Source organism: Echinops telfairi, unplaced genomic scaffold (genome assembly GCF_000313985.2).
Source record: "Echinops telfairi isolate 266 unplaced genomic scaffold, ASM31398v2 ScPeMD7_7473;HRSCAF=8511, whole genome shotgun sequence".
In the NCBI taxonomy this organism is placed as follows: Eukaryota; Metazoa; Chordata; class Mammalia; order Afrosoricida; family Tenrecidae; genus Echinops; species Echinops telfairi.
In genome coordinates, this window is record NW_022111377.1 from 6,789,085 (window position 1) to 6,817,054 (window position 27,970).

The following is a 27,970-nucleotide window of genomic DNA, read 5'->3' on the forward strand; positions in this document are numbered from 1 at the left end:
TCCCATTACCAAGTCGATCAGAGCTTTTATTAAATCCAGCCTGATACAATCAAAACAGACATGGTGAAATCCAACCGCCCCCTGCCTCCCACCTGTATTGTAAAGACAATGCATTGCCTATTATATCAAATATGACAGTAAGTTCCCTAGCAAAACTCTTACACAGCAACTTACAATGAGAAAATGTCTGTCTAAACCAGGTTTCAAGTGCGTGAGATCACAGGGCGCCTCAAAGCAGCTGCTAATGATGACAGGTTTACAGTCAGCACACACGTTCCTGTTAGAATATTACGTGTTGAGTCACCTCATTCCTTCTGATGTAAAATGACAACTTTTTAGATCTTGACAACTCGGCTGTTTTCTTTGGTGCAAAGGGAAGGAGAGGGCTCTGGGCTCCTTCCCAGTTAGCTGAAGCGCAGACGCGCTCTGCTGTCAGGAATAAGCTAGCCTGATGGAGGGGAGACCTGTTTGGAAGGTATTCACTTGTCTTGGCTGTATGTCACTGGATTATAATTACAAAGGGCTTTTTCCGGAAGAAAGGACACAAAATTGTCCATTGGGCAATGTGACACTGTCACTTAGCATCTAGGGTCTCTGATGGCTTGATTTTCTCCTGATTTATCCTCCCATTGACATGAGAGGATAGAGGTGCCACGGAAGGGTTGTTTAACCTCTAAATATAACAAAACCAAACACTATCATCTACACTTGTCTCTCAGTGACTTTTCCGATTTATCCAGCAACTATACTTTTTATATTCTTCCTAAAGAAATGATTGCAGTCTTTGAAAAGCATGCATGAAGTCTGTCATATTATCTGCCTTCCACGTGTATTGAAAGGCAAACATGAACTCTGTAGTGCAAGGGGAAATTGAATTCTAAGGTTCATTTCAACTGTTTAAAAGAGGAAGCAAGTCCTGGTGACTTTAACTATACCTAGTTTAAGAGGAGAAGTGTAGACTATATCTTAAGAGAATTAATTTTAAAAAACAGCCTTAACTGTATCTAAAGATGTTTACACGTGTTTTTCGACATGTCATAGAATCCTCTGAGGAGGATATTTTTGGCGTGTTCACTTTTCTCAGAGTGGCTTGGCTGGTAATCTTTATAAAAGCTGGGTAGCAACTTAATCGATTTTCCCAGCCTTTTGTCACAGCTCTTCAGCATAGTTAAAGGGAATTGCCCTGGTATAATTTCAAATGAACTCAACTTCACATCACTTGGGCGGGAGCACTGAGATAAAATCGGGTCTTCCGAGCAGTCCTGTGGATATGATATTTGTGTTTCTTTATTGCAGGCTACAGTGGCTTTTGCATGTGCTTTTCATCATTTGATATTTGTCTCCCTTTGCCCGTGCCCATCATTTATGAATAGTGAAATGTGTTATTGGCTATAAAGTGCTCTAGACAAAAAAGGACTCCAAAGCAGAGAAACTTTTTACCGAAAAGGGTTTTTGTTTTGTTCCTTTTTGTTGATGTGCTATTGTGTGTTCTGAAAATGTGAGGTGCTCCTTGACTCTCAGCATCAAAGAGCCTTATCTACTACAGACTGCACACGAATTGGTGCTGTTGAATTATGATGTTGGCAAAGAATATTGAAAGTACCCTGGACTGGCAGAACAAACACATCTGGCACGGAGGACAGCCAGGTTGCTCCTTAAAAGCAAGGATTACAAGACTGCGTCTCATGCGCGTTGGCCATGTTACTAGGAGAGACCAGTCCCTGGAAAGAGATGCTCTGCTTGGTCAAGTAGAAGTTCAGGAAAATGAGGAGGATCATCAAGAAAATGGACTGACACAGTGGCCGTGACGATGGACTTGACATCACAATGAAGGTCAGGGTCCCTCAGGACCGGGCAGTACTTCCTTCTGTTGCACATGGGGTCACTATGAATCAGAACTGACTCGATCGCCCCTAACAACAATAATGTCAATCGAAAAGAAGATGGAATATTTCTCTGTGTGTTTAGGATACTCAGACTATGGGTGCGGTGTTTCTGATTCAAACCAAACTCGTTTCAGATGCTCCGAATTATAAATGGAAGTGTTTTTGACATGTGCATGTGCACACACTCCATCAATTGATGCTACAAAAGATTATTGGTTGTGTAAGGCATAAGTTGAAATGCAGGAAGGGAGAAAGAAGAAATTTCAAGAGTTAAGTTGTGTGACTAGGCTGAAAACCAGTTAGCCATTGTATTGATGATAAACAGGTGACCAGCGAATGAAAAGTCTTATTCTCAAGTGTGTTAGTCTGGGTAGACTAGAGAAGCAAATCCATGGACACACATATGTGTATAAGAAAGAGATTTATATACAAGAGCAATTGAACACTGAGAAAACATCCCAGCCCAGATCAAGTCCATAAGTCCGATATTAGCCCATATGTCCAATATCAATCTATAAAGTCCTCTTCAGACTCACGAGACACATGCAATGAAGCTGAATGCAGGATAACCACCAGCTAGTGGGTAGAAAGTCTTTGGGTCCAGTGGCGTTGTAAGCATCTCAGCGCAGGCAGGGGTTTCTCTGTGGCTTCTCCGGCTTCTGAGCTCTTGTTACGTCCATGTGGCTTGTCTTCTGCAATGTCTCCCAGGGAGTGGCAGAGAGAGAGAGTGTCTTCTGCCTCCAAGGAGGAAGTACCAGATTTCCCAGAATTCCCAGGAGAAGGCCATGCCCACACAGAAGTCTCATTGGCTACCTCCAGATTGACAAACTAGACTCCACTCCTACACTCTTAATCCTTACATTGACACCCGATTAGGTGACTGCCACATCAAGACACACAGGATCAGCTCTTACTCTCACTAATGAGAAGAATGGTTTTTGCAAGGTGCCCGGGCTTATCCACCTTCCCTCCTTCAAAATTCTTCCTTCAGTATTCACAGTATGAATTCAGCTTGAAGAACTGGCTGGAACCTTGTCCTTGACTCCCACCCACGTCACTGCCTACTGAGATTTTGTGAAAAAAATCCCTCTGGAAGATACCTGATTGGGCTCGAGCCAAACTCATGCCACCCCACTTGGACCCCGCTGATAGGGACGCCTGGCTCCTCACAGCAGTGTTGTTGTTGCTGCTGTTTTCTCATCCATTTTTATTTCAAAGTGATTGCAGTCTTTGAACAGCGTGGAAGAAATCTCTCATATTTCGCATCTTGCACCTGTATTGAAGGGCCAAACTGGACTAGCTTTATTTGTGTCGACATTTGACTAGTAGGAGCCCTGGTGGCGCAGGGGTTCAGTGCTCGGCCCCTGATGGAAAGGTCTACTGTTTACCCACCGGCTGCTCAGAGAAGCCCCAGGCACTCTGCTTTCCTAAGGACCTCAGCTTTGGAAACCCTCTGGGGTGGTCCTGCCCTGTCCCGGAGAATCCACTTGGTGGCAGTGGATTTGGTTTTGGCTTAACCAGTAAAAGAGAGGGGACTTGTGTCTTCTCCAGCACCAGTCTCCTCCATCCTCCTCCTCCCCTGCCACACGCATGCACATGTGGCAGTAGATCCTAGCTTTGCATTGGTTAGGAGGAGATTGAAGGCCACTCACACTTCTTTTCTGCCAACCGTGAAGAGCACCCCTCCGCCTTGTTCCTCTCGTTCTGTGGCTTCCGTTTACTGCTAAGGCTTTGGTGTGCAATGTTCTTGGGAGAGGGGTGTCTGCTTAGGCACCTCAGTCTTATTTGCTAAGTTTATTGAGAGATTGCATCTGTGTTTGCGGACCAAGTGGGATGTCAGGAACTCAGAAGTGGAAGCTACATCAGGCTACCGTGTGTGGCCTTTTGACATATTCCTGTCGTTCCTCTCTACTTTCTTCCCCACCCAGGTGTGTCTAGCTCCCCTTGGTCTGCTCCAGCCTCAGTCCTGGAATTGCGTATTCCCGCAAGAAGCTTTAGTTTTGTTGTTTGTTTTTGTACTGCGCTGTTTAGAAACTGCACCGTGTTTAGAAACAGATGTGGCATTAGGTATACTCTGCCACTGATACCATGACATAGTTCTTCCCAAACCTCAAAACAAAACAAACACACAATAGTGAGTCCACTGCCATCATGTTCAGGGACCCTGTAGAGCAGAGGAGAATGCCCCGTAGGGATTGTGAGCTTGTACGTTTGTGCAGAAGCAGACAACTTCCTCTTCCTCTTAAGGAGGGCAGTCTGACCTGCCAACTTGTGGCTAGCAGGCCAGCACCTAATCTACAATGCCGCCAGGGCTCCTTAAGACTGCAGTGTTGTGTAAACTTAACTTTTATATCTACTGGGAGCCACTCTCCGCAAAGAAAATGCTCGTGGTTCTCTTGAATGTGATATTTGCTTTATTGCAGTCATCTAAGACCAAGCCCACGACATCTCCAACGCGGGCCTGAGTGTGTTCATACAGTGGACACAAGAAACACAGTAGGCTGAACCACAGAGGCCATTCTCTGGGGAAGACAGTGGGACAATAGAGGTCCTAGAAAAATCAACACTTGCACAAGGTTTAGGGTATAAACCGTGATGTTATCTACAAAGGTTGCTATTTTCAGTTCTTTCTGTACCTAAAGTCGAGCCTGGCATCAGAGAAAATGAGGGATAAACAGTAGAAAGAGCTGCCCTATGAAAGTACGGTGAAAAAAACATAAAATATAGAGTTTATTTTAAGTTACAATTTTAGTTTTGCTGCTGATATAAAATGAATTATTAAGGGGAAAAGGTGTGTTTCTCCAGCCCCAAAAGACCTCTTTTAGAAAGTTGAAATAAACACAGGAGAAGGTATCATATTTATTTCCATGTTCTTTTTTTGTGAACCAGATCACCGGTTTTTAATTTAGTGCAGATTTTGAAAACAGGTCATCTCCTTATTCTGAAGTCCTATTTGTCCATGTATTCCATGTTCCTGTCATATTCTGCAGTGGACTGATGGAGACCTGAGTGAATTTTCAAGAGAGTAGGTTTGACCAATGAGAGTGTGGCATCACCTCATGAATTACCATGTCATGGTTCATTCCTGCAGACAGACAGACGGACGGGCCGTGGTTTTCCAGAAACTAATGTTCAGTGTTATCTGCCAAAACTATCCCTACCTGCTATTTTTCCCCCGGAAAAAAGAATTCTGTTGTTCAAGATTGCAACTTAAAGGTGGGGGCACACGTCCAGGACCCCGCTTAGCAGGCTCGGCTACTTCTATGAGTTCGCATGTCAGTGATGTCAGAATCCAGTGAGACTGGAACTGACTACAGATCTCTGATCTGTTGCCAACTGGAGAGCTTGCAATTCTGTTGTCCCGATGACAGTGGACGAGAGCTTCGCCAGGTCATTCACGCCGTTACTTCCACGTCTTCATCTTGTTCCGGAGCCAGCATGCCGTACGCACTAGTTACAAAGATTCGGAGGAGAATTTAAATCCCTCTTTCAAAGAAAGAGTCCATCTACTACCCTTTCCCGAAGACGTGGCTCGTCGTCTCGATAGTGGCAACTTTATTGCCTGCAGTTCTTCTTGGGCAGGAGATAATCTCCTGGCCAAATTCATAAGCAGCGGATGGCAACCTCTAGACTCCTGAAGCATCTTCATGCCAAACGCTGTCCCCTGTTGCGAGAGGACGGCGATGGCCTTGCCACCGCTGCATCAGAGGGAGGAGCGAAGAAGCAGAGTGTCGGTGGAACTGTAGTCTGTGGGGTCCTAGAAGCAGATATTTCAGAAGGACATCACCAGCCAGCCCATCTGCTGGGATAACCTTGAGCTATGTGAACTGTCAACCTTTGGTTAGCAGCCATTCAGGCTCTGCACCCTTCCGGAGCTCGGTTTACTAAATAGCTGTGCCTTTTGCTTTTCCTTCAAAGAAGAAAAGCAACATTGAACTTTCCTTATGGGTTCCTTGTTGAACTTTTCTTATGAGTCTGATGACTATTTTAATATCATGACAATAAATTAAACATATCCCAAACTCAGCTCACTGCCGTCGAGTTGATTCTGAATCATAGTGACCCTGGAGGACAGGGTAGAACTGCCCCTATGGGTTTCTGAAACTGAAGCTCATTCTGGGAGTAGAAAGCCTGTCTTTGTCCAGCAGAGGGGCTGGTGGATTCGAATTGCTGACGTTGCAGCTAGCAACCCAACACATAACCACTACACCGTCGAGTAATATGAAGGAGGCTTGATGGTACAGTGGGTTAAGCATTGGCTTCTAACAGCAAGGCTAGCAGTTCCAGTCCAACTATCTGCATCCTTAGAAGGAAGGTGAGGCTGTCTGCTCCTGAGGCTTACAGTCTCAGAAGTCTCATGGAGAGTTCTCTGTGTCCTGTAGGGTCGCTGTTAATCAGGATCGAGTCTATGGTAATGAGTGCATAAGCAATATTAGTTACATGCTTCATGATTTCTCATATTAGACACTCAGCTCCTTGTGGGTAAATATCAAAGATGTTAACCGTTCCAGCTCTTGTTTTGCGATGCCCTGGAAAAGTTTTGGGGAGACCTCCCTGTCCTTTCTTTAGACGAATCTGCCCGCTAAGGAAATTGCAGCCCACCTGAGGATGACCTCAGAGGATCACGACACGTGTAAACCTAGAAAGGAGAACACTCACAGGAAGCAACAGCCTCCGTGCTCTTGGGGGAGAAAGAGCTTTGTTGATGCACTGAGGGATGGATACGCCGTCTTGGGGTTCCCGGTCTGTCTGTGTCCTTCGGTTCCACCCTTGTGGCATGGAAATGAAGGGGCCAGTGTGAGCCCCCTGGGCTGATGAGACAGCTTCATGGAGCTGAAGTGAAACCGGAAGTGCAGTTGGCTTCTTCGGAAGCAGGTTTTAGTCCACTGATCAATGTTGACCATACCCAATCTAGAGAGCTAGATGAGTGGTTTGCTCTTTTGGGCCAGATACGTTAAAAGGCTTGATCATTTGCCCTGGCCCCCTTTCTACTTAAGAAACATGGAGGTCTCTTCCTTCTCTGCTCAATGGTGGAAGTCTCTTCACCATTGAGGAACCACCTGAGGGCCGTCGAGGTTCCCTGAGCCCCAGAGCCCCTGGCTGTGGAGTTCCCAGACACACGAATCCACATGGAGTCTGCCGGTTTCGTATCAGAAGGGCCTCTGTGCTTTTAGACTCCCCCGTCGCCCACCTGTACATCTATTGTGTCTCTCGCCACTTAAATATGATCTTGCCAACCAGTTGGTTATTCCTAATTCTGTTCAATACAGGTGCCATTTATGAATAATGGAAATTGCTCCTGTTTCAACAATATAATATGCAGTCTTGATGAAGATATCATTTTACTGTTCTGGGTTTGCATTTGTCCCAAAGTAGAGACACGGTACTTTTATCTCCTCCTGGTCTCCAAAAATTGTATATTATAGCAGCAGGAAGACATAAATTATGTTTCTTTATCGTTAATTTAAGGATTGTGCCCAATAGGTACCTACCACACATGACTAATATTTTGAATTAAATGGTACTAACACAATGAGAGTGTGCCCAGTGGAAATCTTGATTTCCAGGTGTCATGTTTTAGCATCCTGAATGTATTTGGGTGCGATAGTGGACATTTCTGAAGATGTGTTGGCAAGACCATCAGGAAGCGTTAAAAACAAGTGTCACAGCCTCTGCTCGCAGTCCGCTTTGTTGTTGGAAAGTGAGGTGGTCTCCTTTGGCATGTCCTGAACCGAACCAATTGGACCAGTAACTGGCTCTTGCCCTTGTCTCTCCTTCCTGGTTTTCCAGGTACCGGGGCAAAACATACAGGGCAGTGGTCAAGATTGTGCGGACGTCCGATCAAGTGGCAGATTTCTGCCGACGAGTGTGTGGCAAGCTGGAGTGTTGTCCAAATTTGTTTAGTCCTGTGCTGGTTTCTGAAAACTGCCCAGAGAACTGCTCCATTCACACCAAAACCAAATACAGTAAGTACCAATCACGAGAAACAGTCTTTGGTCCATAGACCTAAGCTGAAAGAGTTGCGTCAGCTTTTCCTTCGCTTCCTCTTCCCCGCCCCCTCTTCCTCACTTGCCTTTTCTGTCCTCTGCCATCACATTTGGTGACTCCTGTTTCTGTGCATATGTTATACACTGGGCTACAAACCAAAAGGTTGATGGTTCAAATACCTCCAGAGACACTTTGGAAGGAAAGCTTGGTGGTCTCCCTTTGCAAGGTCACAGCTTTGAAAAGCTCATGGAGTGTTCCTCTTCGATGGCACACAGGAGGTCCCCGGAGTCAGAATCGACTCTGTGGCATGTGGATTGCCTTCTGCTGATGGCGTCTCCCAAACTCTGCCCACCCTCTCCCCTGCTGACCTTCTCTTCTCCCCACTGTCACCTCTCTCAGATGCCTCCCGCTCAGAACAATCCAGTTCTAAAAGCTTCCTCCGTCCTACAAACATCCCCACCTTACCACTTATCCCAGGGGTAGACTACCTCCCCGTCGGTCGCCTGTTGGCCAGTGTTTCCTACTGACTCCCAGGCTGCTATGAGGACCCAGGGTGGTAGGGATTCGTGGAGCAGCAGCTTTCTGTGCGATAGCAACTTAGCTGTCACAACCAAGAATCTGAATGTATTAGAAACACTCTTCAGAGTTGGGATTTCCTTCTATTGTATGCTTACATGCAGATTTTAAAACCTGTTTTCCCACGCCAGCTACCATTTCTGCCAGGTTGAGCTCCGTTTCAGTCCATACGCATTCCCTCTTATAAGACCACACTGAGTGTGCTGGGCGTGCAGGCCATGGTGCTCTGAAGAGCTTGTCTCTGCTCCTCACATCACACATGACCCAAGGACGAGCCATGGAGGGAGGTGGCTACTCAGAGATGCTCTGGAGTGAAAAAGGAGTTGACTAAGGGCTAAACTTGGCCTTGAATGCTGACCTTGAAAAAGGGCTTCTTTTCATTTGAGGATCTGGAGAGAAGCTTGTTATTGCTGCCCCTACACAACTGAAATAAAACTTTTTTTCTGGATCTGGTTTTAGTGATAAGCATTTGAAATCCAGAAGTCTCTTGGGTGGACCTTCAGGAAAGATTGCTGGTAATGGAACTAAGGAAGCGGTAGGAGGAGGATCGAGCATGGTTTGAAGAAGGAAAAGCAGCAAGGGCAGCAGGGCCCCCTTGATCTCTAAAGCTCTCAAAATTACTACCGCTTTGTGGCCTTCAGGAAAACCAGTTCTGGTTTTCAGAGTCCTGCTTTAAAAAAAGAATATATATATATATATATATATTTTTTTTTTTCTTTTTTTAATCAAGCTGCACCCAACCTGGCTTTCCCACTTGGGTTTTCTGAGCGTAGAAAATCATTGCTTTTTCCTTGGCAACTAATATCAATAGCTAGCCATGCAGCAGCATCCGTGTAACAGCCATCCATTTGCACATGCCCCACAGGGTTGCGGTCCCACGAGAATGGAGATGAGGCGTTAATTCAGGTTCTTGTGCAGCCTTCCTCTTCAGGGCGTCGATGGGGGCATGCCGCTGCTTCCATGGCCGGCGGGCATTTCTGTAGCTGCAGACAGATGCTGTAAGTGCCCTCTCTTGGGCCAAGTTCAAGTGGGAAAAATAGGAAATAGATCATTTTAGTACTTAAAGGAAGACATTATTATTATTTCTTATTATCAAGTCGACCCACAACTCCTGGAGACCCCATGCCCAATTAAAGAAAACGCTGCCCTGGTTCTGTGCCATCCCACGATCCGTTTAGGAACCCAACCCCCGTGACCCATAGAGTGCTTGTGGGTTCATTTGGGAAGTCCATTGGTCTTTTTGCTCTAGTCCGTCTGAGTCTGGACGCTCCACTGCAATGCGTTTGGCATTACAGCTCCAAGCGAGTTTTTACTGGCAGGTGGTGGGTCCACATGAAGTGCGGTGGCTGGGAAGCGAGATTTCTCACGGGACCACCATTGTCTCCATGAAGCCTATGCTAGTCAGCCCCAGTGGTCTTACTTTATAAACGGGAAATTGAGGTCCAGAGAGGCTAGGGAACCTATCTCTCTAATATAGCTCCTGGATACACCGCACAGGGTGGGGAGGCCTGCAGCAAGCTCTGAGGTCGTTATCTTCAGTCCTCTTGGCTAGGAGAGAAGGTGAATCATTTTGTTTTCTAATCAGTACTCTGCGTGTGGATGTAGGTAGCTAAATCTCCCTGCTATAGAAATGAGAGTTAGGGGTCAGTTGGACACAGCTAACAAGGACAACATCGAATTTGTAATGAGAGTTTCTCCACTTAACAAGAGAATACAATATGTAATAGATAAGGGACATGGTGCTTTTATTTGATTTGCCCCATGTGTTTAGATCTCAATTTTATCTCAGATCAAGTGATTGGGGAAGTCAACAATGACAAACTCTTCAAGATATAATCTCTAAATGTTCCTGAAGATTCAGGCCTGGGGCAACCAGTTGTCAGAGAAATCAAAACAAAATCAAACTCACTGCCATTGAGTTGCTTGCACGGCCTAGCACACCACTATGGGGCAGAGAGGACCGCTCAGTGAGGCTTCTGAGGCTGTACATCATTTGGGCAGCAAACAGCCTTGTCTTCTCCAGGGAACAGGCCCGTGGGTTCGTTCAGAACACCGACCTTCCCCTTAGCAGCCCGGCTTTAACCCTGTGACACCAGAGCTCTTAGAGAACATTCTTGTGGAAGGCACTTGTCCCCACGAGGCGCAGTGTCTGGGGCAGGCAATGGTGGTGAAGGGCCATGGAGTAGGCTCCCATCTTATGCACAGCCGAACGAAACCCTGCAGGGCCCTGCCATCTTCACCATCTTGGGGAAAAGAGGCAGAGAAAATCTCCCAGGAGCAGCCGGCAGGTTTTCACCTTGTAAGCACTGGGCCTTTGAAAAACAATGACCGTTCTCCGTGCAGCTCGCTGACCAGAATGGTTTCCTGGATAAAGTAGATGTCAATTTCTGGTGGCCCCAAATTCAAGCATGCCCATTTATTTTTCACCTCTGACTCTTGTTTACTACTTCTCTCTCTCATTCCGTGTCCGTCCATCCATCCGTATAGGGCGGGGGCAGGGGGTGGGTGGTGTTCAGCTTGTCCCTACGTCTTCACCACTGTTCTCCCCACAGCCTATTATTATGGAAAGAGAAAGAAGATCATTAAACCCCCAATCGGTGAAAACAGCATGGAGAGTGGGCACCCGAAGCCAGCCAGGCGCAGGAAACGGAGAAAGTCCATTTTTGTGCAGAAGAAACGGAGATCTTCGACGGTGGACTTGACACCGGGGTCAGGGGAGGTAAGTTCTCCTCGTCGGCTCAGCGTCTGGCCACCAAAAGGGCTGCAGCTGGAACCGGCTAGATACAGAAGCGAGTGGTTAGACACAGCAATCCGAAGGGTCCCCCCTTCCATTTGTTTATTTTGATCATCGCATTGTGTTTGCAGTGAAGGTTTACACAGCGGAGCAAGTTCACATTGAAACCGTTTCTACATATATTGTTCAATGACATCCCCTCCCACCCACCCCATATTTGTTGAAGGCAGTTGACATGTCCTTCAACTTGAGCTAGGGCAGCTCTCCGTGGAGATAGTGGGGTCGCTCTTAGGGTCCTCTCTGGGCACACCAGGCTAGGTGCTTTGCACGGGGAGGAAAAGGGAGTGCGGATTAAAGCCCTGCCCTCGGACTGTGGGGTCCACCCGTTTTAGCAGCCGGTTTCTGGTCTTCCCAGGAAAGTGAAGAAGAGGACCCAGACATGGCCATGGAAGATGACACCGGGAGCGAGGAGACGGGCTCGGAGCTGCGGGATGATCAGACAGACACCTCCTCCGTGGAGGTCCCCTCTGCCCGCCCCAGGCGGGCGGTCACCCTGAGGAGCAGCGCGGAGCCGGAGCGGCGTCCTGCGGTGGAGAGGACACGGAGGGGCAGGAAAGCACAGCCCCCCTCCTTGGCGGAGGAAGAGAAGTGCACTGCGGCCAAGCAGGAGGCAGCCGAGGTACAGGTCCACGGAGAGACCCTGCACCTGGCACACCTGGTGACCCTCGGGTAGCCCTGTCTCGTGTGCAAAATGAAAAGGAATTGTAGTTTATTAGATCTTTGGTTTGGGGAAACTTGTTTTAAAAATATTTTTTTAAAAACAGCAGCTGCTCTAGTTTAATTTCCAAGCCCAGGGCAAAAAAAAGACAGTGCTTCTCTTGGCAGAGTGGGATATTTAATCACGAGCAGGGAGTTCTAAGGGAAGTAGTAGCATCTCTTTTTCGGAAAAAGCTTTCGAATGGCAAGAGATTCTTGTCAGTCCTGAGTAAGGTAGGCCCTGAGAATGAGCAGGATGATGTGATCCTATTGAACACTGGGGTTTCTGGAATCCCATCTCAGCGCCTTGAAGCCCGGCCCTTGTGTGGTGCTTCCCTGGTTCCTTTCTAGAAGTCGGTGTTTCAGGTCTCCCCTAAACTCATGGCTGCCATATGATCAACCAAAAAGTAATAGGCACCATCACCCCCTAAATAAATGGGGCCTCTTGTATTTGAATAAGTCCCTTATTGTCTCTCCTCCTCTGAATCAGGGGCGATTCACTAATAAGAAGGCCCCACATTTCTTGAACTTCGGATTCGGGAACTGCCGTCTGTGCCTTTTCTCCTAGCCCTAAAGACACCCCGAGACACCGAGGGTGAAGTCTAACCCAGCCAGTGGGTTAGAAACCCCCCAAGAATGAAAGTCCTTGCAGCTTGTGGAGACGCCAACAAGACACCAAAGGGAAGAGGTGGCTCCTGATGCAGGAGAGTCCGGCTTAGTCCAGAGGGTTCCAGGAAAGATGGAGCAGGCAGGAAAGCTGACGTCATCTCCATTTCCTTTCCCTCCTGCAGGAAATGAAGCAGGACGAGGAGGAGAGACTGGTTCTGGAGAGCAACCCCTTAGAGTGGACGGTGACCGATGTGGTCAGGTTCATTAAACTGACAGACTGCGCCCCCTTGGCCAAAATATTTCAGGAACAGGTACCAGACTTTCTACTCCATATTCTTCTGCACACTGTGGTTTGATGTTATGTCAATTCTCTGACTGCGTGTTTCCTTCATATTTCGTGAGGAAAGCTAAATCGCAGAACATTTTCCTTAATATCTTGACCCCAGTGAAACTTTCAGATCATGCTTTCTTATTGGTGGTAAAATTATAGCGCTCCTTTTTGTTTTTGTTTTAAAAATAACCTCTATTGATGATGTTTTTTTCCAAAATTTAAAAGCAATGCATGTTATTGTAGAATATTTGAAACCATCATAAAAATGCTGAAGCGAAAAACGGATGGTCCCTCAAAACCCACAACAGGAACTTTTTGTATATTTAGTCTCTCTTTTTTTGGTCTGTGCATGTGTAGCGCATAAGTGAGTGCCTTTTATGTGTCGAGTCCTGCATCCAGTTTTTAAAAAGCTGTTAGATAAGCAGAAACACAGTTTGCTGCCTACAAAAGATCCCACTGACTGGTTGCACCATCCTCTGTTCAGCCATTCAGCTAGGCTTGGCCCTGTGTTGGCAAAGCATTTGTAAGTGGAGAAAATTATAGCCCCTTTGAGATAAGGAGCAACCCAACCCAAAAAACCCCTGCAGCAGACTCTATTACAATGCATAGAAGCCTGTGCCAGGGGAGAGCTGCTCCCTGGGGTTTCTAAGACTTAAGTTTTTACAGGAGCAGAGTGACTGGTGGGTTTGAACCCTCCACCTTGAAGTTAGCACACCAGTGCCTCACCAAGGCTTCTTTTGCAATAGGCAGGATGCAAATAATATTTATCCAATGTCTCCTAATATTATATTTTAGTAATGGTTAGTGTTTTGGTTTTGGCTTAGCATGAACCTTTTTCTGAGCCCCCATTTCTTCCTTCCACATGTATTCATTGAGTGTCAGTTGCATATCATAGTCCCTGGATGGTGCAAGGGTAAAAGCACTTGTCTGCTTAAATGGCAGGTTGGCAGTTCGAGGCCAGCCAGAGGCACCTCGGAAGGGTGTATGCTCTGCTTTAGAGAAAGCAATCACTGCTAGTGCTACAGAGTGCTCTTCTCTTCTGAGTCACCGGGAGGTGGAGACTTCTCAAGAGCAACTGGTATAGCATGTCAGGCACTGTTCTAGGTGCAAGGAAGATGGAGCAGTTGACCGTATGAGCTTCTCCACCTTGAACTTCTCTGGAGAACGTGAAAAACGGCCTTGCTCTGGGAGAGCTGTGAGGTGTATTAATTTGCCCATCAGGTGAAGGTCACCAGCTGGCTGCCTGACATTAGCTGCACTTCCTCTGCGGTGATGCTTAAAAGCAGACAGAAAAGGAGCAACTTCATTAGACACGGTGAATCTGGGTAATGTGCTTGCCCCTTCAGTGAAAAGCCACAAGGAAAGACAGCTGTGCTGAATGTGAGCGTTTTCTACTACATCTCCATGTGGAAAATTAAAATAAAGCACTAGGTCGAAGTCCTGGTTAAAACACTGCCTCCCACAACTGGACATACCTTGCAGAGGGGTAGTGGGGAGACGAGTCACTTAGGGTCCAGTATAGCAATAACGAAGCCCACAACTTTCCTCTGGTTCTTGAACGCTTCTTCCCCCCAACTACCAGGACCCCAATTTTTCCTTGCAGACCTGGTTGGACTAGATGATGCACAGCGGTACAGACGGGAATTGGGAACGCAGGGAATCTAGGACAGAGGAACCTCTCAGGACCAGGGGTGACAGTGGCGATACCAGAAGGGAAAGGGGATGTAGTAGGGGGGAATGGATCACAGGGAGCTACGTGTGGCCTCCTCTCTGGGGGACGGGCAGCGGAGGGGTGGGTGAAGGGAGACGCCGGACAGTGTAATATAAGATACAATAATAATTTATAAATTATTAGGGGTGCATGGGGGAGAGGGGAGGAGGAAGGGAAGGGGAGGGGGGGAAAATGGAAAATTAGAGGCTAACGAATTTTGGGAATGATGAGGGCAACAAATGTATAGATGTGCTTTACACAATTGATCTATGTATTGTGATGAATTGTATGAGCCCCAATAAAAAATTTAAAAAAAGATAATAAAAAATAAAAAAAACTCTGCCTCCCAATGGAGCTTTCCCCAGCCTGCTCTGTATTCATTGTGGCATCATGGGAAAAGCATTATGTTAAAAGACGCTACGTGCTGGTGAAACAGGTTTTTAGTGTGCCCATGTCTGTCTATCTATTCCTGTGTTTATTCTGGTCTGTCTGATTGGAGTTCTGCTCTAAACATTATAAAATTCAAAAGGGTGGAGCCTAGCAGTGCATATGAATCTAAAGTTCTGTTTTTGTTTCGTTTCATTTTAAAACACAAGTGACAGGTTTTAACTGAGAAACCTTATCATTGTGGCCTGTCATGAACTCCCTCTACTCACTGCCGTCAAATCCCCACAGACTCACAGCGGCCTGGTGGGGTGGGGTAGATAGAACTGCCCCTGTGGGTTTCTGAGACTGCAGCTCATTATGGGAGTAGAAAGCCTCCCTCCCTGGGTCTGTCATAGATCCAAAAAGCCCACTTCCAAGTTCATTCCGACTCCTTGCGGCTCGGTAAGGACAGAGAAGAGCCGCTCCACAGGATTTCTGAGGCTGTAAATCTTTGGGAAGCAGACAGCCTCTTCTCTGGCCCACAGAGCACCTGGCGGCTCTGAACCTCCTCTCTGACCTTTTGGTCAACAGCCCAGTGCCTAACCCACTGCACCACCAGGGCTCCTCATGGGACTGAATTTCCCTCCGGGGTTCCAAGCTCAAGACCATTTGTGAAAGCTTAACCACGGGCACATTTGGGATCCGTCTTGTACAGAGTTTTCTGTAATAAACATAAAAGTAAACACAGTTGCTTTGCAGTCGGGGGTGTGGTGGGGACCTAAGATACTGCATAGACCACGCCTTCCTTGACAGTACTTCCAAACCTGGTTCATAACTCTCACTCAGAACTGTGCGTGCACCCCTAAGTGTTCTAAACCGTGAGATCTCTCTGTTGCAGTGTCACTTCTAGATCCAAGCAGCTGCCAGGGCAAGTCCCTCCCCCCAAATGGCTCTCCTCACTCCCTTAAAAGCATGCTCCACCTACCCACATATTCTGCTTAAAAGAGAGGGAAATGGGTAGGACTTCATTGATAATTGTCTTTTAAAAAAAATCATTTTATTGGAGGCTCATATAGCTCTTATCACAATCCATAGATAATCGTCTTATTCATGATTAATGTTAGATATCCACCAGGCAGTTTTACCTGTCGCAGTGAGCGGCTGTGACCCGCAGGGCTGCCAGAGTGAGTGGGCACTAGAGCCTGTTTCCGTGTCATCAGACCATTAATTACTCATTTTTACTAATCGGTCCTGTCACCAGGTGGCCACGGGGCCAGGGCTCTGATTTGCATGTGGTCTCTAGGGGGTCTCCTGAGAGGGCGGGTGGGAGGAGAAGATGCACTATGAGCTTATAGGCGCACTGAGAGGTGCCCAGAGGCTTTCTCTGCCCCTGCCCACGTGGGAGAGCATGCGCACGGCACCCCCCCCCCACTATGGGGGCTGTGAAGTCAGACGTTATCATAATCACCAGGAACATTTGCAAAAATTATAAAATATCCATTACCAGAGCACATAGCTTTTAATTCTGAATTTTGATAGCAACTGCTGAAGAAATTGACACACTATAATTTCATTTTCCAATCATGTATGGTGCGCAGTATGACTCCACACATGTATAATTTTTTTTAAAGTCTAAATACAATTAGGCCTGTTCATTCACCTTTTATGAGGCAGAAACATAACCCAAATTAATGATTTACTTTAATAATAATACTAATTCTGCCAACTTTACAGGTTTTGTTCAAATTTAGAGCCTTCCCTCCTATTTCTACTGCCGCAAACCTAACTGCGTCCATTAAGGAACTGCCAGCTCTTGCACTCAGCTCTATCAAAATCAATTTAATTTTGCTGTGCACTAAGTATGGCTTTAATGCTGTGTTTTATCATTGCTCTCACTTCTTTAAAACTTGCAGTCCATTTGTGGCAGTTCTTTGTTTAACCTAAGTGATTTACCAGCAATTCAGAAGGATATACCACGTAAAAACCCACTCTCATGGACTCTGTACGGACTCACAGTGACCCTATAAAGAGTTTCCAAGGCTGTCAATCTGTATGGGAACAGACAGCCTCATCTTTCTCCCTTAGAGCAGCTGGTGGGTTTGAACCATCTACCTTGTGGTTAGCATCCCTGTGCTTCCCGGATAACACCACCAGGGCTCTCTTGAATTACATGGGAGCTTCTTTATAAGAGGCATGGGATAAGCTCTGGCCTCATAACCCAGAGATCAGCCATTCAAAGCTCCCAGACACTCTGGGAGAAAGCTGAGGTGGTTTGTGCCCGCGAAGACTGACAGCTTCGGGAGCCCTGTGGGTCAGATCTGCTGTGTCCCATAAGGCCACTGTGAGTTGGCATTGCCTCGAGGACAGTAGTTTGGGTTTGTGCTCATAAAAAAGTCATCTTTCCGATCTAGGATGTTGTGTGTGGAATCTTCCTTTCTTTCTTCATATGAGGGAGAAGCTGGGGATGGGAGCTCATGGCACTCAGCCTCAGAAGATGCGGGGGGGCCTTGTTCAGCTCAGGAAGGGGTCTTTGCAGAACATGAGAGTGAAGTAGGGGACAGCTGTGCTCCTGGGGTGGAAGGACAGGGGCAGGCACAGTGACAGTAAATAATAACACAGGCCAGAACTGCTGCCATTGAATTTTTTTTTTATGGTTAGTTTAATTTACTGGTGCTTTCTTTTTGGGGGAAATGCTACATGATTATAGCAGCTTTATGACACAAAAATATCAAAATGTACAGCTGTTGTTGCTCATCAATGTATCCACCTATCCCTATACGTTTCTTTGTTTTTGTAACAGTCTTATTGGTATATAATTCACATACCATATATTTCAGTTGTTCATTCATATCAGAAGAGCTGTGTCATCATCACCAAAATCCATTTTAGGACATTTCCTTGTATTCACTGCTTATTAGCTCCTCATTGCCCACCCACCTCCCCTGCCACGCCCCTCTCAGACCAAACTCACTGCCTTCCACTTTCAATGGAAAGCAACCCTGTGGGGCAGGGAGAACCACTCCTGTTCAGGTACTGTCTCTCTAGATTTATCTATACTAGATTTCATATACAGAGAAACACACCAAATCAAAACAGGAAAGGTCAAACAACCCAACCACAATGACAGAATAAAACAAGAAAAACTCTCATCTGAAGCTGAGCGTCTCTTCCTAAGGTGTTCACTATGTTTATTTTCATGAAATAAATACTCGTGCCATTTGCCTGAAAACATTACTTGTCTGTTGCCGATTCACAGAACTGTCTTTCACATTGTGGATATTACAGCAATCCTTTGTCAAATGTGTCATCAGTTGCTCCTGTTCTGACTCATCGTTGAGATGTACGCAGTATTATTACTTCCTTATGAATTTCCCTGCCTTCAATCTCTCATACCTTCTGCACACTGCCTCCAAATGCATCCTCATACATCACAACCAATAGTAGCTTTCCGAAGTTCACATCTGAAACTGTCACTGACCTGCATTGCATTAAGCCTGCTCTGAGTGACCTACGGAACCCTGTCATTGCAGTGGGTAGTAAGCACTCAGTGGCTAATGGGAAAGTAAGTTGTTCAAACCCACCAACCTCCCTGTGGAGAAAAAGGTGTGGCAGTCTACTTCTCTACAGATTTACAACCTTGGAAACTGGAAGGGGCGTTCTACTGTATCCTGGGATTCAGAATCTGCAGTTCAATGACAGTGAGTAGTGACTTTACATTATGTAGCTCAGGATAAGTTCCATGATTTTCCTTTTGTGCTTTAGAAGTTTTTATTCAATGAACCACTTGTGTTCCTTACATCATCTTCACCTTAATATTTCACTGGTCCCTTGCATCATAGTTTTAGGCATTACCCAGTGTTAGTCTGCGTAGACTAGAGAAACAAATTCATAGAGACTCATGTATATAAGAAAGAGATTTATATACAAGAGCAATTGAATATTGAAAAAATGCCCCAGCCCAGTCCAGATCAAGTCCGTAAGTCCAATAAAGTCCTATTCAGACTCACGAAATGTATGCAATGATGCTGAATGCAGGAGGATCACAGCCAGTGGGTGGTAAGTCTTGTGGATCCAGTGGCACAAGCATATCAGTGCTGGCAGGGGTCTCTACGTGGCTTCTCCAGCTCCAGTGGTCTGGTTGCATCAGGGTAGGTCCATGTGGCTTCTCCAGCTACCAGGGTGTAGTGCCATGTGTCTTGTCAGTAGAGCATTTCTCAGGGGGTGAGCAGAGAGAGACAGTGTCTCCTGCCTCCAAGCTGGAAATACAATAGTTCCCAGAATTCTCAGAAGACCATGCCCACACAGAGGTCTATGGCCTGATAGACAGACTAGACTCCACCCCTTCACTCTTAATCCTCTCAAGTCCCCAATTGACACCAGATTATGTAACTACCACACCGAGTCTCCAAAGTTGTCTTGCTTCCTGTAAGACTGGCTTGGTTGCTCCTTTACTGAAGAATCCCATCTTACATATTATATGGGTCTGTGTTCTTGTGGTAACATTAATCTCTATATATCATCATGTGTTTCTTCTGTGTCTCCCTTCAGATTTATAGTCACTTGCAAATGATTTTCTCAGTATGGCAGCCTTAGTGGCCATCAGAGTGGTTGGCACTTAGTAAATACGTACTAAATGTGTGTGGCGTGAACAAGCAGGTGTCTTGAGTTACTGGAATCTAGTGTACATATCCGCTAAGATTAGGTGTTAAGAGCCGAGTTATGATTTTCCTCCCAAAGTTTACTCTCAGAAAGCACAATTCTAGTTCAAGTGCTCTCTCTAGTTGAATGGGCTAGCTATCTGGGTGTTCATTTCCATCTCCCAAAAATAGGTTTTTACCTTCGAACAGAAGGTTCCGTTGTATTCTGACCTGCTTTGCTTATTTCCCTGAGTATGATGTTTAATCAACTGAACATAATTTTACACAATGAATCAGCTTGTGTCCTTCCTGAAAATGTATTCTTATGAAGCCTGCAATGCTTGGAAGACCTTGTGTTTCTAGGCCTTGTCCCTCTCTGTCCACGATTGATGCCATATATGTGCACTTTGACTCTGAACTGCAGTGGGCAGACAGGTCCCCACACTAGGGCATGCCATTGCCTGCCTCATGCCCTTGAGCAAAGCACTTTATTTCTAAATACCTCCATTTAGCCTTGTAGGTGTTTTACAGTAAAATCGTACTGTAGGGAAACAAATGCTAACAGGAGGCTTTGATGTTGGTTTTATTTGTTTATTTGTTTATCTCCTACTTTCACTACTTTCACTATGGCAAGACTGATCTTTCTGCATCCAGGTCTGCTGTCATCAAATTTTGAGTCTTGGTGAGGCACGTCTTTTCGTTGTGTTAGTGGGTCTTCTGTGATTTAGCAATAGTGTATCTTATCTGTGTTGGTATTTCTTCATGTGAGACTTAATTTTCATTGCTGCTGCACTTTTTAGGGAATCTCAGCACAGACATCAAGGTGGCTGTTGGAACTTATCGTACACTAAAGTCTTCTTGCTCTTAACAAGCATCTTCCCATGAAGAATACATTTTGGTTTGTTTCACACTTTAAATATTTTTCAATACAGCAAAATAAACCATGAAGTTAAGAAAATTAGCTACGTGCATGAAATTCTTTGATAAGTAATGTCTGAGACACATAACTCTCGGTGAATGTGAAGTCACGTGGCTCTGGCAATCCTGGTGTAACACTTCTTCACGTGGCAGGAATGCTGGTAGACTGCGGTTAATATAAGGAGCCCTGATGATGCCCTGGCTGGATGCTTGCTGTCTACCTAGAGGTTGACACCCACCAGCCGCCCCTTGGGAAAAAAAGGCCTGGCAGTGTACTATAAAGGCTTCAGCCCAGGGAACGCTATGGGGCAGTTCTGTTTTGTCCCACGGGTTTGCTCTAGGTCACAGTCACCTCGGTGGTCCACAGCTGCAGCAGCAAGTTTAATTGATGCTGTATTTCTGCCACTGAGCTTTGTCTTAACCTTCGGCTTACAAGCTCTTTGAGCCTCTGGATTATTTTGGAGTTCAAAGCCCATCTTGGAAAATAGGAAGGAAAAGCCCCCAATGCAATCAAACTACATTTGGACATGCGCATAAATAAACCAGATTGTTGTAGGACACCGCAAACCGGGAGAGGCAAAGATGTTCAGTGAAATCATCTGCAACCTTCGGATGTGCCTGCGTGCTCATCTTCCTGCATTAAATTCAACTAGCAGCCGTTCCATGAAGTGTCTTCATTGTGTGGACATAAGACAAAACTGGGAGCTGTATGATGATGATGATGATGATGATGATGGTGTGTGTGTGTGTGTGTGTGTGTGTGTGTTTTCTAAGTGCAGGTGTTTTTCCTCTATGGAAAACTGTGTTGGGAAGTTAGCATATATGTCTTTTGCATCTTCTCACCTATCCTGATGGTGAAATGTCAGACTTTGGCAGGGAAAGGAGGCAGCTTCTTCTTTTAGTAAAGAGACCTTTCCAAGTGTTTGGGTTAAATTACAGCACTCACCAAGCCCAGGAAGGACCAAGCGGGGATGGCTCTCCCATCAGGACCCGTGGTTGACAGTTCTGGTAAAGACTCCCGGCAGCAGCCCCCTGTGGGAGTGCTGCAGTGATATGGTGGCTATGTGTTAGGCTGCTCATCTGAAGGTCAGCAGTAAAAGCCACCGGCCAGCTGTATGGGAGAACCACAAAGCTTTCTACTTCCGTAAAGAGTTGGTCTCAGAGACTCACAGGGGCAGTTCTACCCTGCCCCATAGGCTCGCTGTGAGTCGGCATCAACTCCAGGGCGGCAAGTTTGGTTTTAGTTTGATGTGTGTGTGTGTGTTGTAGTCACTAAAATCATATTAGCCAAAACTAATTTTAATATAAACTGTTTTTGTTGTTGAGAATGTACGTAACCATAGATACACAGATTCCACAATTGCGACTTGCACAATTAAGTGACATTGAGGACCTTCTTCAAGGGTTGCGCCCATTCTTACTCTTCATCTCTGCGTTGTTGCTCCCCCGTTGGAAAAGCCCACGGCTCCCCGAGTGTCCGATCAGATCTGGCCACATGCTGCTATCAATGTGATCCCATGAGATAGAGTTGAGAGAGGCAGAATGCACAAAGCAGGTGTGCTATGCTAGGGAAGCCAAGCTCTCGTTCAGTTTTAGGAAGTTCTTCAGGGAATACTTTTATTACAAAAATTAAGGGCTATCTCAGGGCAAAACCAAAAAAGATTTTATTGGCAAAAAATATTGTCATCAAGCCAAGTTGATCTGTCTGGCCATCACAGTCCAGAATATTATTGAGCAAGCATAGTCTTCTGATGTATTTAGTAGTAGACTGCCAAGCCTAAGATGAGGAGGCCAGATGGCGTGGTGGGATATCCACTGCACTGCCGACCATAAGATGCGCAATTCAAATCCACCAGCCGCTCTTTGGGAGAAAGATGAGGCTGTTTCTGTAAAGATGTCAGCCGTGTCAGCCCCTCAAGAGCAGTTCAGCGCTGTCTTTCTTACACAGTCCGAATTGACTCGAAGGGAAGGTGGTTGGTTTGTGGAGCAAAATGTGACAAACCTGCTTTCTCTTGCTGTACACGTCCTGTTCTCTAACCTGGGTTTTCACTCTCTGGCAGGACATTGATGGGCAGGCACTCCTCCTGCTGACTCTTCCCACGGTGCAGGAGTGCATGGAGTTGAAGTTGGGGCCGGCCATCAAGCTGTGCCATCAGATCGAGAGAGTGAAAGTGGCGTTCTATGCCCAGTATGCCAACTGAGCCGGCCTCCCCGGCGCTGCCCGTGGATGGGATCTTGGTGAAGCAGTGACGTGTGTGAGAGTCTTCGGGACTCTACCTTCGATTGTCCAGGATCTGTGAAGTGGTCACCGAAATGCAAGAAAGCCAAGACCTCCTCCCTCCACCAGCTTGTTTGATATGTCCATGTTTTTAAAGCACACTCAAGTCCCACCACAGTCGTGTCTGGAGCTTCTACATGCGAGTTCTGTGTTGAACCCGACCGGAACATGGAAGAGCTTATTTACATATGATGTAATCCACATCTAGCCTTTGCCCTACCAAACCAGGCAGCTGCCTTTCAACAAGGTTTCCTCAACCAAGGGCCCTAGAGGATACCTTACCGGTAGGCATTGCTATAACCATTCTCAGGCGCATTTATACATGCTTCTCTCATAGCGATAACCCACGTGACTGTGTGAGTGACCTGGTCTATCACTGCAATTTGACCTTGGTGGGAACTCATTTCTCAAGCAGCTGCTGTTTCAGAGTGTAGTTATACAAAGATGAGATAAGCCGCCATCCTCAGCCAGCCTGCTTTGAGGGTGGAGACCATTTTTCTTGAGTAATTGAACTCCAGAAAGTCTTTCCAGACAAATCTTATTTGTAGACTTGGTTGGAACCTCAGCTGTCTTCAGTGCTTTGGTTTTATTGTAGCTCAGTCAGGGAGTGGCTCCTTGAGTCTTCTGAGCAATATCAGAGGCAGAATAATGTGACGCTATGTGGGGAGAGCATTTCTTCACCGGGGTCACTGAGCGGGTCACCAGAAGGGACTGTCCCTTAACACCACTTTTGTTCATCTGTGGCTTGCCACCTGTGCCTGAGGATGGCAGGCCATGTGATCCTGCCATGATACATCTCTAGGAGCACTGGGACTGGAGTCAACCCAGGTCCCGATCCTGGCTTTGCTGCTAAGGCTTCACTCCGTGACCTTGGGCAACTTGGTCTTCTCTGGGCATCCATTTCTGTCACCTGTCCGGTTTGAACACTGTGGAGTGTAATGTGTCGTAGTGAATCCGCGTCTCCCCATGACTCCAGCTTGCTCATCCCATGAGGTGTGTATGCAGATTGGCCCAAATAAGAACAGAGAATGCCCTTCTGTTATTCCTGAAGCTCACTTTGCTTTGAAGTTCCTTCTTGAACTATCCTCATTAAGCCAGCCATTTAGAGGCAGCTGGATGGCTCTGAGCTAGGCCAGTCTTTAGGCCAAGCCGTGAATTCCCATGAGTGTTCCAGTGTAGCCAGTTCAAATGCAGAGGCTTCCTATTGGATTACTGTAACCTGTTGTGATGATAGCGGCCTTAAATACACACACACACACACACACACCTTTTTAACCTTATTTAAGAAAAGGACAACTTCAAGTTGTCCATAAGTTGGCATGTAAAGCAGAGGCGTCCCGTTGCTTTTTTAACAATAATTACCTTGCTCTTTCCTCTTTTTAACAATAATTACCTTGCTCTTTCCTCTTTTTAACAATCACTACCTTGCTCGTCTTCCTCATCGAGATGACAGCCTCGATCGATCCAGTAATGCAACCTGGTGGGCGTTTATTAGCTGATCCTGTATTTGTGACACTTTAAAGCGTTATCGTGGCTCAGACTTGGAAAGCTCAAGGTAACCCTCCTGAGTATCCTGTTAGCCGTCACAGATGAACATAGGAAACACATGTTTGCTGCTTGATACTTTCTAGCCTCGCTGGTAGCTGATTTCTATGGGCAGCCGCGTTTAATCCGGTGACTAGTGTACTTGCGCAGGGCCGTCAGTGGAACTGGAGATGGGTGGAAAGGTGCATGGTGGTTCGTGGTTGGCTTGCAGTCAGATTCCTTCTTCTAAGCTAGCGTTTTGATCTGCTCTCAGTTTCACACCCCTGCCTTCTTAGCTCCACCTTTTGGCCTTAAGTGCTCAGTCGTGTGGAGTGTAACTCTGTGTCACATGGCTAGAAAGGGTACCTGCCTCAAGCTCTTGGTCATTGTCCTGGCATGGAGTCCCGTGTGACCCTTCACTGTGGCCTTTGCAAGCTGGCCTAGTTCTGTTGCATTTGAACCGGGGAGGAAGGAAGGTAGGGGCTACAGCCTCACACCATGCTTTCAGCATGAATGCCATCTTCTCGGGCTCTTTCAATGAATGGCGGTGGGGAAGAGCTGCTACTTGGGAGTAAGTTAGACCATCTGAGAATCTCGTCAGCCTGCCCAGAGGAGCTGGAGGACCTCCTGCCTGAAGCCCTGCCTCTCTTCCTTTACCCGACAGCAGGACACGGGACACGGGGGTCAATGCCCTAGATTCGCTTCATCTTTCCAAACCATTGGCTTCAACCTTTCTGTTCCGTGCACATCACATCCTCACCCTTGGCTTCGTGTAGGGGGGATGAAGAGATGGCCATCCTCTCAGGAGGGGGGGAGCTCTGCCTTCAGCGTCATCATGGAGGTCTGCGTGGCAGTCCCCCGTCCCTCAGTGAGACCCCAGGTGTTTTAAGAAGCTGCCTTTTCAGTCTTGCCCATGTTGTCCCAAGCTCTCATTCTCCGGGCGTTTCTGTGACTTGGAGCGAACATCTTCTTCACCCCAGTAGCCAGTTAGGTGGCGAACTTACAAATCGAGCATCCATCAGTAGCGCTGAAGGAGAAGGTTCTTGGCTGCATCGGCAGTAGGCAGGGTGAGGCCCTGCAAAGGCACCTTGGAAGAAAGGTCTGGCAATCTGCTTCGGAAAAAACAGCCCTTGGGAACTCGGTGGGAACACAGGTCAGCTCTGACGTAAACAGGGCCGGATGTGAGGCAGAATCAACTCAACAGCAACCAGCTTGACACTGAACCTATTTCTAGACCTCACCTTCACCAGCTTCTGTCTTAGAGACGGGGTCAGCCCCCAGGGAATGTTTTGTTGTGCCGTGTCCATGTCTTGTAGGATTGGAACCATGTATCTGATATGTATACCCCAATGCCCTTACATCCTCTAAGCCAGAATTGTCTTGCTCTAAAACACTCCCACCGTCTTTTCCTTGGACTCCCCCATTTCTCCGCCGCTGTCTCTCTTTCTGAATATGTGGGGACCAAACTCCTCTGCCGTGTGTGCCTGGTGTGTGCACGTCATTGCCTCCCCCCAGCCAGGCAAGCACTTGGCAGCATGTCTGTCGCCTCCACTCTGATGACAGGCGTCTGTCACCTGATCCCTCCATCAGGTGTGCAAACAAAAGGAGCTTGTTTTTGCCCCTGATGCTTTGACTACACTTGAGCGATGTGGAAAACAGAAACAAACCACACACACACACGCGCACACACACGTACACACAAACCATAAGTACAAAATACAAATATGAAAACACAAAAGAGCAGGGTGTGCCTGGCATCGCAGAAGAATTTCTCTGTTCTTTAGAAATACAGTCTCCTTCTCCAGGGAGCTTCAAGGCATGGAGGACGCATCCAGTATTTTCCAGTGAGATCCATTTGATGAACGTTTGACATGTAGTCCCTGAGCTCTAGCAGCTATTTTGTTGCTTTACCTTCTTTGAAAGATCATTTCTTGTGTTCACTCCGATATGTTCCTTGTCCAACGGTCCAGACTCCTAACACTGCCACCTTTGACCCTCGCTGCACTCTCTAGAAGGTTGGTGTTGATTACCCTTTTGAAGATTTGGCCCCAGTTTCCTAATTTGTGTATAGAGTCTTGTGTGCTGCATTAGGCGAGTTCTGGGATTTGCCTTTTGTCTTATACCAAACACCCCTGTGTCAGAGCTGTTCCTCCCTGAGTTTTGGAAGCACTAGGGGTTTTCATACTTATTTTGTAGAGCACCCATTTATATTTATTTCTGTATATAGAATGAAAATGAAAACAATAGTGTTGAAACCTTTCTTGTGGCTTGACCATCAGAGCTGTGTTTTGGCGAAAATGATGAATCCAGGCTCCAATTATTCTCTTTATAAAACTGTGATCAAGCATGCAATTCTGTGAAGGGAAAAATAGTGAATTTAGGTGATCAGAAGTTTCGAAAAAAGAAATTACTGGCGAGATATATGTTCCCCTTGTTTCTTTGGTGCAATAATTAAATAGCAAGGGAAGTTCTGTTGGCACCTACTGTCTTTTTCATTCACTGTTCTTTACTATTTAAAAAATATATAAAATTGTCTTAACTTGGTTGAACTTTAACATTGACTGATTCTCATAGTTTTCATTGCTGGCATTGGCTGCTCTTTTATCTTTTTAATGGCAAAGCTGTGAAGAGAAAATCGAATTGTGCTTTCTTTGGCCCACTTCATGTGCTTCAACATTTCAGTTGCAGATGAATGGTGTTGCCTTGACTTGAGGTTGAACAATTCCCTGCTGTAAATGACAAATAGTCGCAGGATATCCTGGTCCATTTTCTTCCCCCTCATCTTACTGATTTTATGTGAAATAGCTAAGATTGGGCACCAGGGAATCTTAGATACCGTGTAGATTAGATGCGTTAGATACAATGTGATACAATCTCACATTAGATACAAGTGTGAGATACCATGGAGCCAGGGCAGAGCAGGGCCAGAAAGAAGCACTAAAGAACCAGTGAAGATCTAGGACAATCTTTTGCTGAAAATGATCTTATGATAGAAAATGTAAGACACATTTTTTAAATGACAGGAAAAAAAAAAGACGATTTCATTCCTTGCTTAAAATGGAAGCTAGCATGATGTCTAGAAGCATAACTTACTCCTCATTGTGAATACTGAAATCCCTTTTACTATTTGCCATTCCAGTTTGAATAGTTTGTATTGAAATTTGATTCATATCTTGTGTATGTTTTGGTGCATTAAAGGGGAAAATTGGTGTTTTTACTTTTGAAATTCACAGGACAAAGGGCATGTTAATTGATTTGTTGTAAGATTGTATTCTGTATATATGTTTTCATGTAAATAAATGAAAATCTATATCAGAGTTATATTTTAATTTTTATTCTAAATGAAAAGAACCCTTTTTACTTGAAGAAAAAAAATTGTAAGCCACATTGTTAATAAAGTACCAATAATTCTATGGTGGTATTTGTGTCTCTGTGCTGGAGGTTACGAAATATTATTTTTAGGATTTGCCTTGGGATTCTTGCTGTTTTTCTGGAGGGTTTTTTTCCCATCATGCACTCAAACATATTTTTATTGATTTTTAATAAGCATGGCCTTTAACAGGAGTCACCTGCCCACTCAGAGACTTTCTACTTAAGGAACTTGAATTGATCCTTTTCCGTCGTTAACACATGGGTGCAGCTCCGGTCATCGTGGA

The 27,970-nt window shown here is 46.0% G+C and overlaps 1 protein-coding gene across 1 annotated transcript in view; it reads left to right on the top strand.

The window, feature by feature from the left end:
• Positions 1-27,727, top strand: part of SFMBT2 (Scm like with four mbt domains 2) — a 277,081-nt gene extending 249,354 nt beyond the window's left edge. The window contains exons 18-22 of the mRNA XM_004712625.2: positions 7,677-7,852; positions 11,003-11,169; positions 11,600-11,863; positions 12,732-12,860; positions 22,573-27,727. Of these exons, the coding sequence (XP_004712682.1) occupies positions 7,677-7,852; positions 11,003-11,169; positions 11,600-11,863; positions 12,732-12,860; positions 22,573-22,713 (877 nt within the window). The 3' untranslated portion in view covers positions 22,714-27,727. The remainder of the gene's footprint in view (positions 1-7,676; positions 7,853-11,002; positions 11,170-11,599; positions 11,864-12,731; positions 12,861-22,572) is intronic.
• Positions 27,728-27,970: the final 243 nt, after the last annotated feature.